Genomic DNA, 13,286 nt, shown 5'->3' with positions numbered 1-13,286 from the left:
TGTGTGCCTGTGTCTGTGTGTCTGTGTGTCTGTGTGTCTGTGTGTCTGTGTGTCTGTGTGTGCACGCCGTGTGTCTGTCAGGGCCCATCTCCCCGTGCCCACCCCCCCGGCGTGCTCCCACACCTTGGGGAGCCCCTGCCCTCAGTGCCCCGTGTGCCCATCGTGCCGTGTCAGGTCCCCCTGCGTGTGTCCCCGCGGGGAGCCCCCGGTGCTGACCCCCTCCCCGGTGTTGTCCCCCCACCCCCGGGCCCTGCCACTCCCCCCGGTGCCACTCCCCGCTCGCTGCTGTTGCCCGCAGACTCCGGTGCCTCCTGGCACTCCCTGGCATGGGGCTCGAGGTCTCCCCCAGCCCTGTGCGGCCGGGTCCCCGTGCCACTGCCTGGAGCCGCGGCAGTGCTTTGCTGCGCCGTTGTCCTGGCCTGGTGCGTGGCGGTGTCCCCTGGGTGTCACCACGGCGCTGGGTGCACCCCCGCTGTCGGCAGCGCCCGTTCCGCGCCCGCGGGTGCCGCAGGGTCGAGGTGGGGGCGGCTCGGCGGCTCCCGGGGGTTCCCCCGGAGCCCCGAGGGTGGCAGACGCCGTGGGAGGGAGCCGGGCCGGCCCGGTGGCGTCGGCACCCGCGGGCGAGACTGAGGCGCTCCTGCCCGGCCGGCCCGGCTGGCCCGGGAGCCGCCGGAGCCGGGAGCTGCCGGGCCCGGGAGCCGGGCGCCGCCTGCCCCGGGAGCCGCCGGGGACGGTGCCAGGAGCCGCCCCGTCAGGTCTTCAAAGCGCTGGCGCTGACGCCGCCGCGTCCTCCCGGTCGGTACCCGCCGGTGCCGGGGGTGCCGCAGCCGGGGGGTGCCGGTGGCGGGAGGACCGTTCGTTCCTCCTCTCACCCCGCATCCATCCCAGGCTCGGTCCCGGCTCCGAACCGCCGGTCCCGGCTCGGCGCGTCGGGAGCGGTTCGGCCCGTGTGAGCGCGGTGCCAGACCGCAGCGGTGCCACCCTTGTGACCGCCCTGGCGGTGTCACCGCCGTGTCCCTCTCTCGTCCGGTGGCTCCTGCGGCCGTGTCGGGGCAGCCGCGGCTCCGGGGTGTCCCTGCCTCCCCCGACGTGCGTCAGCAGGGCTCCCACCGCGCTCCGGGCGCCAGATGTGCCTGTGCCAGATGTGCCTGTGCCAGATGTGCCTGTGCCAGATGCGCTCTCGGCGGAAAAATGTGCGTGCCGGGGCTGGGGCCGGGCCGGTGCCGCCCGCATTCCGCGGCGGCCGCGCTGGCTCTGTCCCAGCGGGCATCGGCCCGGCCGCGGCTGCCGCTCCCTGACGGGCCCCCGCACCCACAGCGTGTCACGGGTGGGTGTCGGGGTGGGTGTCACGGGTGGGCGGGGGCCGGCGGGGCGCTCGGGGCGCCGCCAACGCGCGGTTGGACCGTGAGTCACGGCAGGACCAGGCCACAGCCCCGTGTCCTTTGGACTCCGCACTGAGGACGGGCAATGCCCGTGCTGCGGAACGGGGGTGTTGGGGTGCAGACATGGATATTGAGGCTCAGACATGGATATTGGGCTGAAAACATGGGTATTGGGGTGCAGACATGGATGTTGGGGTGCAGACACGGGTGTTGGGGTGCAGACATGGATATTGAGGCTCAGACATGGATATTGGGCTGAAAACATGGGTTTTTGAGTGCAGACATGGATGTTGGGTGCAGACATGGGTACTGGGGTGCAGACATGGGTATTGGGGTGCAGACATGGGTGTTGGGGTGCAGACACGGGTGTTGGGGTGCAGACATGGATATTGAGGCTCAGACATGGATATTGGGCTGCAAACATGGGTTTTTGAGTGCAGACATGGATGTTGGGGTGCAGACATGGGTACTGGGGTGCAGACATGGGTATTGGGGTGCAGACACGGGTGTTGGGGTGCAGACATGGGTGTTTGGGTGCAGACATGGATGTTGGGTGCAGACATGGGTACTGGGGTGCAGACATGGGTATTGGGGTGCAGACATGGGTGTTGGGGTGCAGACACGGGTGTTGGGGTGCAGACATGGATATTGAGGCTCAGACATGGATATTGGGCTGCAAACATGGGTTTTTGAGTGCAGACATGGATGTTGGGGTGCAGACATGGATGTTGGGGTGCAGACATGGATGTTGGGGTGCAGACACGGGTGTTGGGGTGCAGACATGGGTATTGGGGTGCAGACACGGGTGTTGGGGTGCAGACACGGATGTTGTGGCACAGGAAGTGGGCTTTAGGGCACTGACGTGTGTGTTGGGGTGCAGACCTAGGTATTGGGGTGCTGGCTAAGCCAGGCTGGCAGCACCCAGGGCACTCACAGCTGCCCTTTCCCCAGCAGCTGCCACCCCTGCCGTGGATGACGTCGGTGATGTCGGTGACGTTGGTGACATGGGTGCTGTGGGTGCTGTGATTGACAGGACTGGCAGCTCTGTGTCACCCCAAGGGGCTGGGGATTCTCAGCCCGTGCCAGCCTCCCTGGGGGTCCCCGGGGAGGGACATTCCGGGGGGATGCAGCACCCAATGGGGTGCAACCCCTGAATTTGCCCTGTGGTCCCCTCAGCTGACGTTGTCACCCACTGGGGGAGGGCGGTGGGAGGTGAATCTCTGGGCAGGGGGGATTCCTACACTGCTGCCAATGCCCCCACCCGATGTGAGAGCCTGTGGGTGCTGTGGGGCACAGGGCAGGGTGTGGGGTGCTGTCCTGGGGTGCTTGTAGGGAGCAGAGCTGCTGGTGGGGCTGGTGTGTGCATGGCGGCACATGGGGGAGCCTGTGGGGCACAGTCCCCCATCCTGGGGATCCTGCAGCCCAGGGGATTGTGACCCTGAACCCCTCAAGAGGGACCCCAGGGATCTGAGCCCCTCAAATGTGGGCCCTGGGACTGGGGCTGGTGAACCTGGGGGCTTGAGCGCCAGGTAGGGGAGCTGGGGTCCTACAGCTCCAGGGCTGGGCTGGGGGTTCTGAGGTGGTCCCTGGGCGGTGGCACCGGGTGGTGCCAAAACCCCCACAGGGACTGAAGGTCCCAGCTGGGGCCTGGGGTGCTGGGGAGCTGCTGACCATGAGGCCAGAGGGGTTCTGGGGATCCTCTGTGAGGGGCAAGGAGGGTTTTGACCTGCAAACCTGGGGGACCTGAGCCTCCAGAGTTTGTAAACCTGGTGGTCCTGAGGTGTGGTGGCTGGGGGTCCAACAGTGCCAGGCTGGGGGCCCCACCGTCCCCCCCCCGGACTTACGGACCTGAGGGTCCCAAGGCCCCGAGGGGTGGGGCAGGGGTCTGGCCACAATGAGTGAAGGGTTTATGAGCACCCCGATCTTCAGGAACCGGGGTCCCGCTCCCCGCTCTCGCAGATCCGGGGGTCCCGCGGCTCCGTATGTGGGGCTGGGGGTGCCGGCTCCCCGTGGAGCGTTCCGTGGCTGCTCCGTGGCTCCGTGTCCCATCCCGCCTGCAGGCGCAGGGAGGGAAGGGTTAAAGCTCAGGAGTTTCCTGTGGGCAGGGTCGGGGCGTGGGGCGTGGGGCGTGGGGCGGGGGGAGAGAGCCCGGTCTCCTCCCCGGGCCGCCCCACTCGCGGCGGGACCGGCGGCGGAGCGGGAAGGGAGCGCAGCTGTGCCGGGGCTCGCTCAGCATGTCCCGGCCGCGGCGCAGCTCGGAGGAGGCTCCGGCGGCGGCCGCCCGGACGGGCTCTGAGGACAACCTGTACCTGGCCGTGCTGCGGGCGGCCGAGGGCCGCAAAGGTACCGCGGGGGGCGTGGGGGCCGCCCACCTTTGCATCCCCACCTGGGGCGGTGCCCCCGGGCAGAGCCCCGCGCCGGGCCGGGGTCCCCAGTGCTGGGTCCGTGTCCCCGCGGCTCTGGGCCCCCAGGCGGGCCGTGGGGCAGCCCCCCACACCAGAGCGGTGTCCCTGGGGCCGGGCCCCGTGCGGGGCGGTGTCCCCAGGTTGGCGTACCCAGGGCGGGCTGCGGGGCAGACCCGCACGCCGGGCCGATATCTCCGGCCAGGCCGTGGGGCAGACCCCCACGCTGGGGCGGTGTTGGAGGGGCGGGCTGTGGGGCAGACGGCTGCAGACCCCTCGCCGCCGCCCAGCTCCATCCCCGGTGCCCTCGGTCGCTTCCTGCCACGCCCTGCCTGCCTGGCCGCTCCGGCCTGGCCGCGGCTCTCCCGGCGCCGCCGCCGCGGGGTGGGCGCCGCTCGGGGACCGCTCGGGTGTCAATGCTGTGGGCGCGGGTGCCGGGCTATGGTGTCGGTGCCCCCCGCTCGGCGCGCAGTGTGCCCCACGTTTCCTTCCTTCCTTCCTTCCTTTCTTCCTCTCGTACCGTGGCCGCTCCCGGCCCGGCACGCCCTGGCTGTGCCCTGAGCGCCCGTGGGCCCGCGGGGTGACCGGGCTGTGCGGCACCCCGGGGCGCTCTCCCGGCGGGGAGTGTTGGCTGTGGGGCGCTGGGTGCCGCGTGGGCAGATCCCGGCACGCTCCAGCAGGGCAAGACCCAGCACGCAGCACCCGGCTCGCCACGGCGAGGGCAGCGGGGCGTTGCGGCTGCCGCGTGGGGTGTCACGTCTGGCCTCCGACCCCCCTTGGCCATCAGGCTGGGTGTGGCAGCGGTTGTGACACTGGGGGGGACAGGGGTGCTGGCAGTGGGGCGCTGGGGGGTTAGCGGGGTGCAGGGCAGGGGGCGCTGGTAGCGGGTGCTGGGGGGGTGGGTCCTGTGCGATCCCGGGTTCCCATCCCAATGCGTCACCCTTCCCATGCCATCCCCTAATGACAGGGCAGCGGGCAGGGAGCGCCGTGACTCACTGCAGCCCTGCTTGGCCCTGTGCCCACAGAGAAGGGTGTCCTGGAGGTGTCCTGGGGTGTCCCACAGCTCTGGCAGCGCAGATGGTGTATGGGCTCATCTCAGTCCCGTACATGTCCCACCAGGGCCCTGTCTGTGGGACTGGAACTGGGCCAGGGTGGTGCCAGGACAAGCACCCCATGGCCTCATCTCCATACAGTACCCAAACTGCTCAGTCAGTGCCCACTGGGCCCAGGGCAGTGCTGGCGCTCCTCAGAGCAGTGCCAGAGGGCTCAGGGTTGAGTGGGCACCTCCTGCTCCCAGCAGTCACAGAGACACAGAATAGTCCGAGTTGAAAGCAGTTCCACAAGGATCACCAAGTCAAACTCCTGATTTGTCCGTACTGGGGGTGAACCTGCAACCTTGGCGTTATTTATTAGCAGCACATTATTAGCAGCATGTTATTAGCACTGCGCTCTGGCCAACTGATCTAATCTCAGTGCTCGGAGTCGAGGTGCTGCCGGGTGCTGGCGGGCACTGGTGGGTGCTGGCGTGGTGCTGGCACGCTGGGGCCGATCCCCGTTAGCTGTTTCCTCTCCCCGCACCCCCGTGACTCACCGTGGTTCCCCAGAGTGGTTGGCTCATCGTTTCCTGTGCCAGCCATGCCCTGCGGTGCCACCGGCGGGGCCTGGTTTTTTGCTGTGCCACAACCCTGGTGCCACTGGCTCACCTGTCCCTCTCCTCTCTTGCAGATGAGCGAGATCGTGTCCAGAAGAAAACCTTCACCAAATGGGTCAACAAGCACCTTATCAAGGTATGGGCACTGCCAGTCCAGCGGGCACCACTGCCCCAGCAGTCCCCAGCCCCAAATCACCCCCACCCACAGCCCCGTGTGCTGGTACAGCTGAGACGTGGCAGTGGAGGGTCCCCGGTGCCCATGCCAGTGCTCCTGTGCCACACCTCTGGTCAAGGCCTCTCAGCTGCCTCTGTGGTGGGGTTCTGCCCTCCAGGTGGGATCTGCCCTCCTGCTGCCCTCCCAGTGTGCCAGAAGGGAACGGTGCCTTTGGCACCTGGGGATGTGTCCTGTGCTTTGGCGCCCTCAGTCCTGTCCCACCCCTGCCAGTCCCCAGTCCCTGCCACAGGCAGAGCCCCACCTTGGCACCTGGCACACACTGGGACATGGCCCAGTTCCCCAAAATGTGTCTCCACGTGTCCCTGACCCTGCAGTGCCATCGTGGTGCCACCACGCTCTGCCCATCCTGGGTCCCCTCTCAGCTCTCTCCTAACTGCTCTCTTCTCTCTGCCCTGCGCAGCACTGGCGACCAGAGGTAGGTCCTTCCTCGCTGTCTGTCTGTCCCACTGCGCTCTTCCTCCTTGCACACCCTCCTTTCCCCTGGGGCTGCCACTGTGCTAGGCAGTGGGTCTGAGCCCTGCATGGTGGGCGGAGGGTCTGAGCCCTTCACGGTGGGTCTCTGCATGCCAAGAGTGATGCCAGAGTGATGCCGGATCCATCCTGGCACAGGGGGAGCTGCTGCGTGTGTTTGGGGGGATAGTGGCACTGGGGACACCAGCTGCACTTGGAGCTGTGTGTGAGCACCCGCTGCGCTGGGGGGTCACCGGGCACCCACCCCGGTGTTGGCTGGCAGGGGTGGGGGGTGCTCAGCTGCCCCCGGCCCCCCGACACCGTGGCTTTCCCCGCAGGCGCAGCGCCATGTCAACGACCTGTACGAGGACCTGCGGGACGGGCACAACCTCATCTCGCTGCTGGAGGTGCTGTCGGGTGACACGCTGGTAGGTGCCACTCTGCCCTGCCCGCACTGTCCCCCGGTCCCCGCCACGCGGCGGCACCCCTCCGCCGGCCGTCCTCACCCTCGTCTTCATCCTCGTCCTCACCCTCGCTGCCTGCCTCTGTTCCCTCTCGTCCTGCTTGGCCGTCGGTCTGTCCCGGTGACCCCGGAGTGCCCGCGCCCCCGCCTCTAACCTCTCTTTGCTTTGGTGCCCTCTCTGCTTCCTGGCGCCGGCCCCCGGCCCACCGCCGCCTTTGCCTCCTCCTTCTCCTTCCTCTCTCTGCTCCTCTCCGCTCGGCTCGGCCGGGGCAGCCCCGGGAGCGCGACGTCCTCCGGACCTTGCGGTTGGTGAGTGGTTCTGCCGTCGGCTCCTGGCGCGGCCGGAGACAGCGGTGCTGCGACAGCGGCACGGAGCGGTGCCCAGCATGTCCCAGCACTGTCTGCATGCCATGTGCCGTGTGCCGTGCCTGTCCCGGTGCTGTCCCGGTGCTCTGCTGCATGCTTTGCCTGTCCTGGTGCCCCTTGGTGCCCAGAGCTGTGGGGGTGGGTTTCCCTGGGCCAGAACTTGTGGCAGCAGCAAGAGAGAAGTCATCATGCAGAAGCAGCATCACTGGGAGTGATCCCACCAGGCTGTCAGGAGCTGGACTCTGGCTCCTGGCACCACAGCAGGACGTGCTGCTTGCTCTGCAGGGTGGCCCGTGGCCACCAACTCCCTGGGTCTCACGCTAGGGCCGGCCCTGGCCCCGAGTGGCTGCGGGTCCATGTTGGCCCCTTTCTGTGGGATGGGAGTGACCCTGGTCTGCTGCTGAGCGGCACAAGGGGCTTCATGGAGCCCCCAGCTCTCCTGGCAGCCAAAGCTGGGCTTAGTTGGTGCAATGTCAGCATTGCCATGGGGCAGGAACATCCTGGGGGGTCTGTTTGGGCAAGACCCAGGGGACCCCAGCTGGGACCCACATGTTTGGGGGGCTCACCCGTCTTGGCAGTTCCTGGTCCTGCTGAGGGGACACTGGAGCGTGCTGGGGAGCTGCATGGTGAGGGACCACGGTGGCCACGCCTGCAGCGCTGGCAGGACCACGGTGCGCTGGCAGCGGGGCCAGCAGCGCTCCTGCCCGGGCAGCGGCTGCCGTGCCGCTGCGGCACTCGGCTCCCCTCGGGACGGCTGCGATGGTCCCGGTGCTGCCGGGCGTGGCGTGGGAACAGCCTGTGCCGCGGGCTGGCGGGGGGAGCATGGGGAGCGTCCCCACCCCTGCAGGGCAAAGTGCGAGGGCGGGTGCCATCGGCATGTGCGGCGCCGGGAGCGGCCGGACGGCGCCGGGGCGGCAGGACAGTGCGGTGGCATCGCGGCAGGGCCGGGGGCGTGTGGCGTCACCGAGGGGCTGCGGCGGCAGGACGCAGCAGGGCTGTGTCCAGCGTGGCCGCGCTTCACCACCCTCCTCTTCCCCAGCCGCGGGAGAAGGGCCGGATGCGCTTCCACAAGCTGCAGAATGTCCAGATTGCCCTCAACTACCTGAAGCATCGGCAGGTGAGAAGGGGGAGGGACCCCTGGGATGCCCATAACCCCCGGGGCTGTGCCGGGCTCCCCCAGCCCTGAGCCGCGTGTGTCCTGCGCTGCAGGTGAAGCTGGTGAACATCCGGAACGATGACATCGCCGACGGCAACCCCAAACTGACACTGGGGCTCATCTGGACCATCATCCTCCACTTCCAGGTGAGCCCGGCGGGGTGGGGACGGGGACAGTGGTACTGAGGGGTCAGGATTTCATGGTGCTGGGGGCCTCCCCGGGCTGGTCTGGTCCCCAGTGGGGCAGGAGTGGTGTCACTGGCGGTGCCATGCAGCGAGTGCCGCTGTGCTGGTGCCCGTGCCGGTTTCCGGAGTAACATCTGTGTCCTGGCAGATCTCAGACATCCAGGTGACCGGGCAGTCGGAGGACATGACAGCCAAGGAGAAGCTGCTGCTGTGGTCACAGCGGATGGTGGAGGATTACCAGGGCCTCCGCTGTGACAACTTCACCACCAGCTGGCGGGACGGGCGCCTCTTCAACGCCATCATCCACCGGCACAGGTGGGTACTGTGGTGGTGCCGTGTGATCCACGGGCAGGCGTGTGCTCGTGGGGCGGCCGTGCTGATCCTGTGCTCATGGGGCAGCCATACCTGTGCTTATGGGGCAGCCATACCTGTGCTCGTGGGGCAGCCGTGCTGATCCCGTGCTCGTGGGTCAGTCGTGCTAATCCCGTGCTCGTGGGGCAGCTGTGCTGATCCTGTGCTCGTGGGGCAGCCGTGCTGATCCCGTGCTCGTGGGGCAGTCGTGCTGACCTTGTGTTCTCCGGGGTGGCTGTGCCAATCCTCCTCGGGGCGACGTGAGCACGTGCTCCTGACGAGTCCCAGCCCATCAGCCTGTGCTCCAGCGCCGTGCCCACCGCTGGCGTGCCAGGGCGGGGGCAGGCAGGTCCCCACGGGTCCTGCTGGGACCGCTGCGTGCTTTTGGGGAGAGAAAATATGTGCAGGCCTGTGCCAGGTGGGGGGAGTCACCTGCACCGTGCCGTGTCCCAGCTGTGCTGTGCTCTGCACCACGGCACTGCTGCACTGAGCTTGGCCCCACCATGGGGCCCAGGGTGTCAGCCCCACAGGGCCCTGGGGTGTCAGCCCCACAGGGCCCTGGGGTATCAGCCTCATAGGGCACTGGGGTATCAGCCCCATAGGGCACTGGGGTGTCAGCCCCATAGGGCATTGGGGTGTCAGCCCCACAGGGGCCTGAAGTGTCAGCCCCACAGGACACTGGGGTGTCAGCCCCACAGGGGATTGGGGTGTCAGCCTCACAGGACACTGGGGTGTCAGCCCCACAGGGGATTGGGGTGTCAGCCTCACAGGACACTGGGGTGTCAGCCCCACAGGGGATTGGGGTGTCAGCCCCACAGGGCCCTGGGGTGTCAGCCCCACAGGGCCCTGGGGTATCAGCCTCATAGGGCACTGGGGTATCAGCCCCATAGGGCACTGGGGTATCAGCCCCACAGGGCATTGGGGTGTCAGCCCCACAGGGCACTGGGGTGTCAGCCCCACAGGGGATTGGGGTGTCAGCCCCACAGGACACTGGGGTGTCAGCCCCACAGGGGATTGGGGTGTCAGCCCCACAGGGCACTGGGGTGTCAGCCCCACAGGGGATTGGGGTGTCAGCCCCACAGGACACTGGGGTGTCAGCCCCACAGGGGATTGGGGTGTCAGCCCCACAGGGGCCCAGGGTGTCAGCCCCATGGGGCACTGGGGTATCAGCCCCACGGGACACTGGGGTGTCAGCCCCACAGGGCACTGCGGTATCAGCCCCATGCAGGGTTGGGGTGCCCTGTGGACAGGGCTAACAGCCTGTTAGCTAAAAGAACAGAAGGAAACTAAGAAACAAACAAAAAAATCTAATAAAAAATTTCTCCAAAACTATAACCAAAGAAACCAAGGTAAGAGAAGAATTAAAGAAAAAAAAATTAAAAAGTGTATAAAAAGTCAACCATCTTCAATAATAAAGAGTTACCATCTAAAACTACGTTATATCACAACCACCTCAACAACAACAGCCCAGTTCAGAGCACGTGGGGGCTCTGACTGTGTTGGGGTTCCCACTGGGGACGGCGTGTGTCCCCAGCCCGTCCTGTCCCTGTGCTGGCTGTGGGGTCTCCCCTGCCACCGGTGTCCCCAGTGTGGGACGGCGTGGCAGGAGTATGGGCAGGGGAGGGAGGCCCCAGAAAAGGGGGGACCTGCCCTCCTCGGGATTTTGGGGTCCCACAGCCCCACTGAGCCCTGCTGACCCCCACCCGCAGGCCGATGCTGATCGACATGAGCCGGGTGTACCGCCAGAGCAACCTGGAGAACCTGGACCAGGCCTTCACCGTGGCTGAGCGGGACCTGGGGGTGACGCGGCTGCTGGACCCCGAAGGTACGGGCTGGGGTGAACTGGGGGGTCCCTCTGCCGAGCCCCGTCCCTCCCCAGCACGGGGTGCCCCAGCTGACCCCCTCCCTCCCCCAGACGTGGACGTGGCGCAGCCAGATGAGAAGTCCATCATCACCTACGTGTCCTCGCTGTACGATGCCATGCCGCGCGTGCCCGAGGTGCAGGACGGCGTCAAGGCCAACGTGAGTCGGGGGGCTGGGGGGCTGCTGGGGGGCTGCTGCCACCCCCTGCATCACTCCCAGCCCCACACGTGTCCCCCTCCCCAGGAGCTGCAGCTGCGCTGGCAGGAGTACTACGAGGTGGTGACGGGGCTGCTGCAGTGGAGCCAGCAGCACTCGGCGCTCTTCGAGGAGCGTCGCCTCCCTGCCAGCTACGAGGAGATCGAGGTGAGGCCACCGGCACGGGCTGGCAGCGGGGACAGGGACGGTGCTGGCCTGGCATGGGCACAGGGATGCACAAAGACAGGGACAGTGCTGATGGCCTGGCATGGGCACAGGGACAGGGACAGTGCTGCTGGCCTGGAATGGGCATGGCATGGGCACAAGAGACAGGGACAGTGGTGATAGTCTGCCATGGGCATGGGGATGGGCACAGGGACAGGGACAGTGCTGATGGCCTGGCATGGGCACAGCGATGGGCACAGGGACAGGGACAGGGACGGTGCTGGCCTGGCATGGGCATGGGATGGGCACAAGGGACAGGGACAGTGCTGATGGCCTGGCATGGGCACAGGGACAGGGACAGTGCTGCTGGCCTGCCATGGGCATGGGATGGGCACAGGGACAGGGACAGTGCTGCTGGCCTGCCATGGGCATGGGATGGGCACAGGGACAGGGACAGTGCTGCTGGCCTGCCATGGGCATGGGATGGGCACAGGGACAGGGACAGTGCTGCTGCCCTGCCAGGGCACAGGGATGCAGAAAGACAGGGACAGTGCTGATGGCCTGGCATGGGCACAGAGATAGGCACAGGGACAGGGACAGTGCTGCTGCCCTGGAATGGGCATAGGTATTGGCACAAGGGACAGGGACAATGCTGATGGCCTGCCATGGGCACAGGGATGGGCACAGAGACAGGGACAGTGCTGATAGCCTGCCATGGGCACAGAGATGGGCACAGAGACAGGGACAGTGATGCTGGCCTGCCATGGGCACAGGGATGGGCACAGAGACAGGGACAGTGATGCTGGCCTGCCATGGGCACAGGGATGGGCACAGGGACAGGGACAGTGCTGATAGCCTGCCATGGGCACAGAGATGGGCACAGAGACAGGGACAGTGCTGCTGGCCTGCCATGGGCACAGAGATGGGCACAGGGACAGGGACAATGCTGCTGGCCTGCCATGGGCACGGGGATCATGGTGCTGCCACAGGGATGACCAGCCCCGGGAGCCACTGGTAGCCGAGGCAGTGTGTGGCAGAATCCTAGCTGGCCTGTGGCCCCCCTGTGGGTGGCTCGTGCCCAGTGAGGGGTGCCAGCCAGCCGGCAGCCCCGCCGTGGGTGGCTCCCACCCAGTGTGGCAGCCCCCGTGGCAGCACACGGCCAGCTGAGCTGTGTCACCCTGAGACCGGGTGCGGCTGTGGCACGGAGCCCTCTCCGGTGCCAGTCTGGGGGTCTGCAGGGTTTGGGGGCTCGGAGCTGTGACAGAGCCGGGTGCCCCAAGGGGGGGCCCCTCTGACTCACCCTCCTGGCTCTGCTGTGAGTCACCGCTGGCAAAGCCCAGCGCGGCCACTTCCTTCCCGCCGGCTCTGCACAGATGGAAAATTGCAGGGCGGGGAGGGCGGATGCTTGGGGAGGGGGCAGCAGCAGCTGGGGGTCCCCGCTCAGCTGTGCCCCCCTCCCCGGCAGATCCTCTGGCGCCAGTTCCTCAAGTTCAAGGAGACGGAGCTGCCGGCTCGGGAGGCCGACAAGAACCGCTCCAAAGCCATCTTCCAGGCGCTGGAGGTACCGGCCAAGGCTGGGGTGGGGCTTGGAGGTGGGGTCCTGTGGGGTTACGGTTCTGGGAGCTTGGGATCCCAAGGTGTGGGGGGGCCTGAGGGGAAGACCCTGGGGACTTCAGGTCTTGAGGTGTGGGGGTCCCAGTGGTCAGGGGTCTCGAGAAGCTGGGGATGTATCCCAAGGGGATGATGGTCCTGGGGGCCTTGAGGGGCTCTGGGTGGGTCCCAGGGGGATGATGGTGCCAGGGGCTGTGGGTCCCGGGGTGTCAGGGGTCCTGGGGGTGTGGGGTGGGTCCCAGGGGGATGATGGTGCCAGGGCGCTGCGGCAGTGCCCGGCACGCCCCTTGGGGCAGTGTGTGACATTCTGGGGCGTGCAGGGCGCGGTGCAGTCGGGACAGCTGAAGGTGCCCCCCGGGTACCACCCACTGGACGTGGAGAAGGAGTGGGGGCGGCTGCACGTCGCTGTGCTGGAGCGGGAGAAGCTGCTGCGGGCAGAGTTTGAGAGGCGAGTAGGGGGGGCCGGGGGGCGGGCAGGGCCGCGCTGGCACCCACACCCCCCTCCCGCTGCCAAACCGCGGGGCTGGGCCGGGGTGGGGTGTGCCGGCCCCCCCGAGGGGGAACCACAGGGCTGTGAGTCACCGCTCCTGCTGGGAAACCTCCACGGCCCGGCCCGGCACGGCCCGGCACGGCACGGCACGGCACGGCACGAGAGGGATGGGGGCAGGATCAGGGACTGGGGATGGGGGGGATGGGGGGTGGGATGGGGGTGGGGGCTTTTGGGAATGGGATGGGGGGGCAGGATGGGGATTGAAGTGGAATGGGGTGTAGGGGATTGGGATTGAGGTTGGAAGTGGGATGGGGATGGGAA

At 67.4% G+C, this 13,286-nt stretch overlaps 1 protein-coding gene across 1 annotated transcript in view; it reads left to right on the top strand.

Moving 5' to 3' along the window:
• Window positions 1-13,286, top strand: part of PLEC (plectin) — an 83,846-nt gene that overhangs the window by 18,331 nt on the left and 52,229 nt on the right. The window contains exons 3-13 of the mRNA XM_077781463.1: window positions 5,510-5,571; window positions 6,071-6,085; window positions 6,459-6,548; window positions 7,989-8,066; window positions 8,159-8,251; window positions 8,439-8,605; window positions 10,351-10,466; window positions 10,557-10,663; window positions 10,748-10,867; window positions 12,330-12,425; window positions 12,796-12,923. Of these exons, the coding sequence (XP_077637589.1) occupies window positions 5,510-5,571; window positions 6,071-6,085; window positions 6,459-6,548; window positions 7,989-8,066; window positions 8,159-8,251; window positions 8,439-8,605; window positions 10,351-10,466; window positions 10,557-10,663; window positions 10,748-10,867; window positions 12,330-12,425; window positions 12,796-12,923 (1,072 nt within the window). The remainder of the gene's footprint in view (window positions 1-5,509; window positions 5,572-6,070; window positions 6,086-6,458; window positions 6,549-7,988; window positions 8,067-8,158; window positions 8,252-8,438; window positions 8,606-10,350; window positions 10,467-10,556; window positions 10,664-10,747; window positions 10,868-12,329; window positions 12,426-12,795; window positions 12,924-13,286) is intronic.

This window comes from Lonchura striata, chromosome 1 (genome assembly GCF_046129695.1).
Source record: "Lonchura striata isolate bLonStr1 chromosome 1, bLonStr1.mat, whole genome shotgun sequence".
Classification (NCBI taxonomy): Eukaryota; Metazoa; Chordata; class Aves; order Passeriformes; family Estrildidae; genus Lonchura; species Lonchura striata.
Note: the sequence above shows the minus strand (reverse complement) of the source record. Positions and strands in the feature narration are given on the sequence as shown.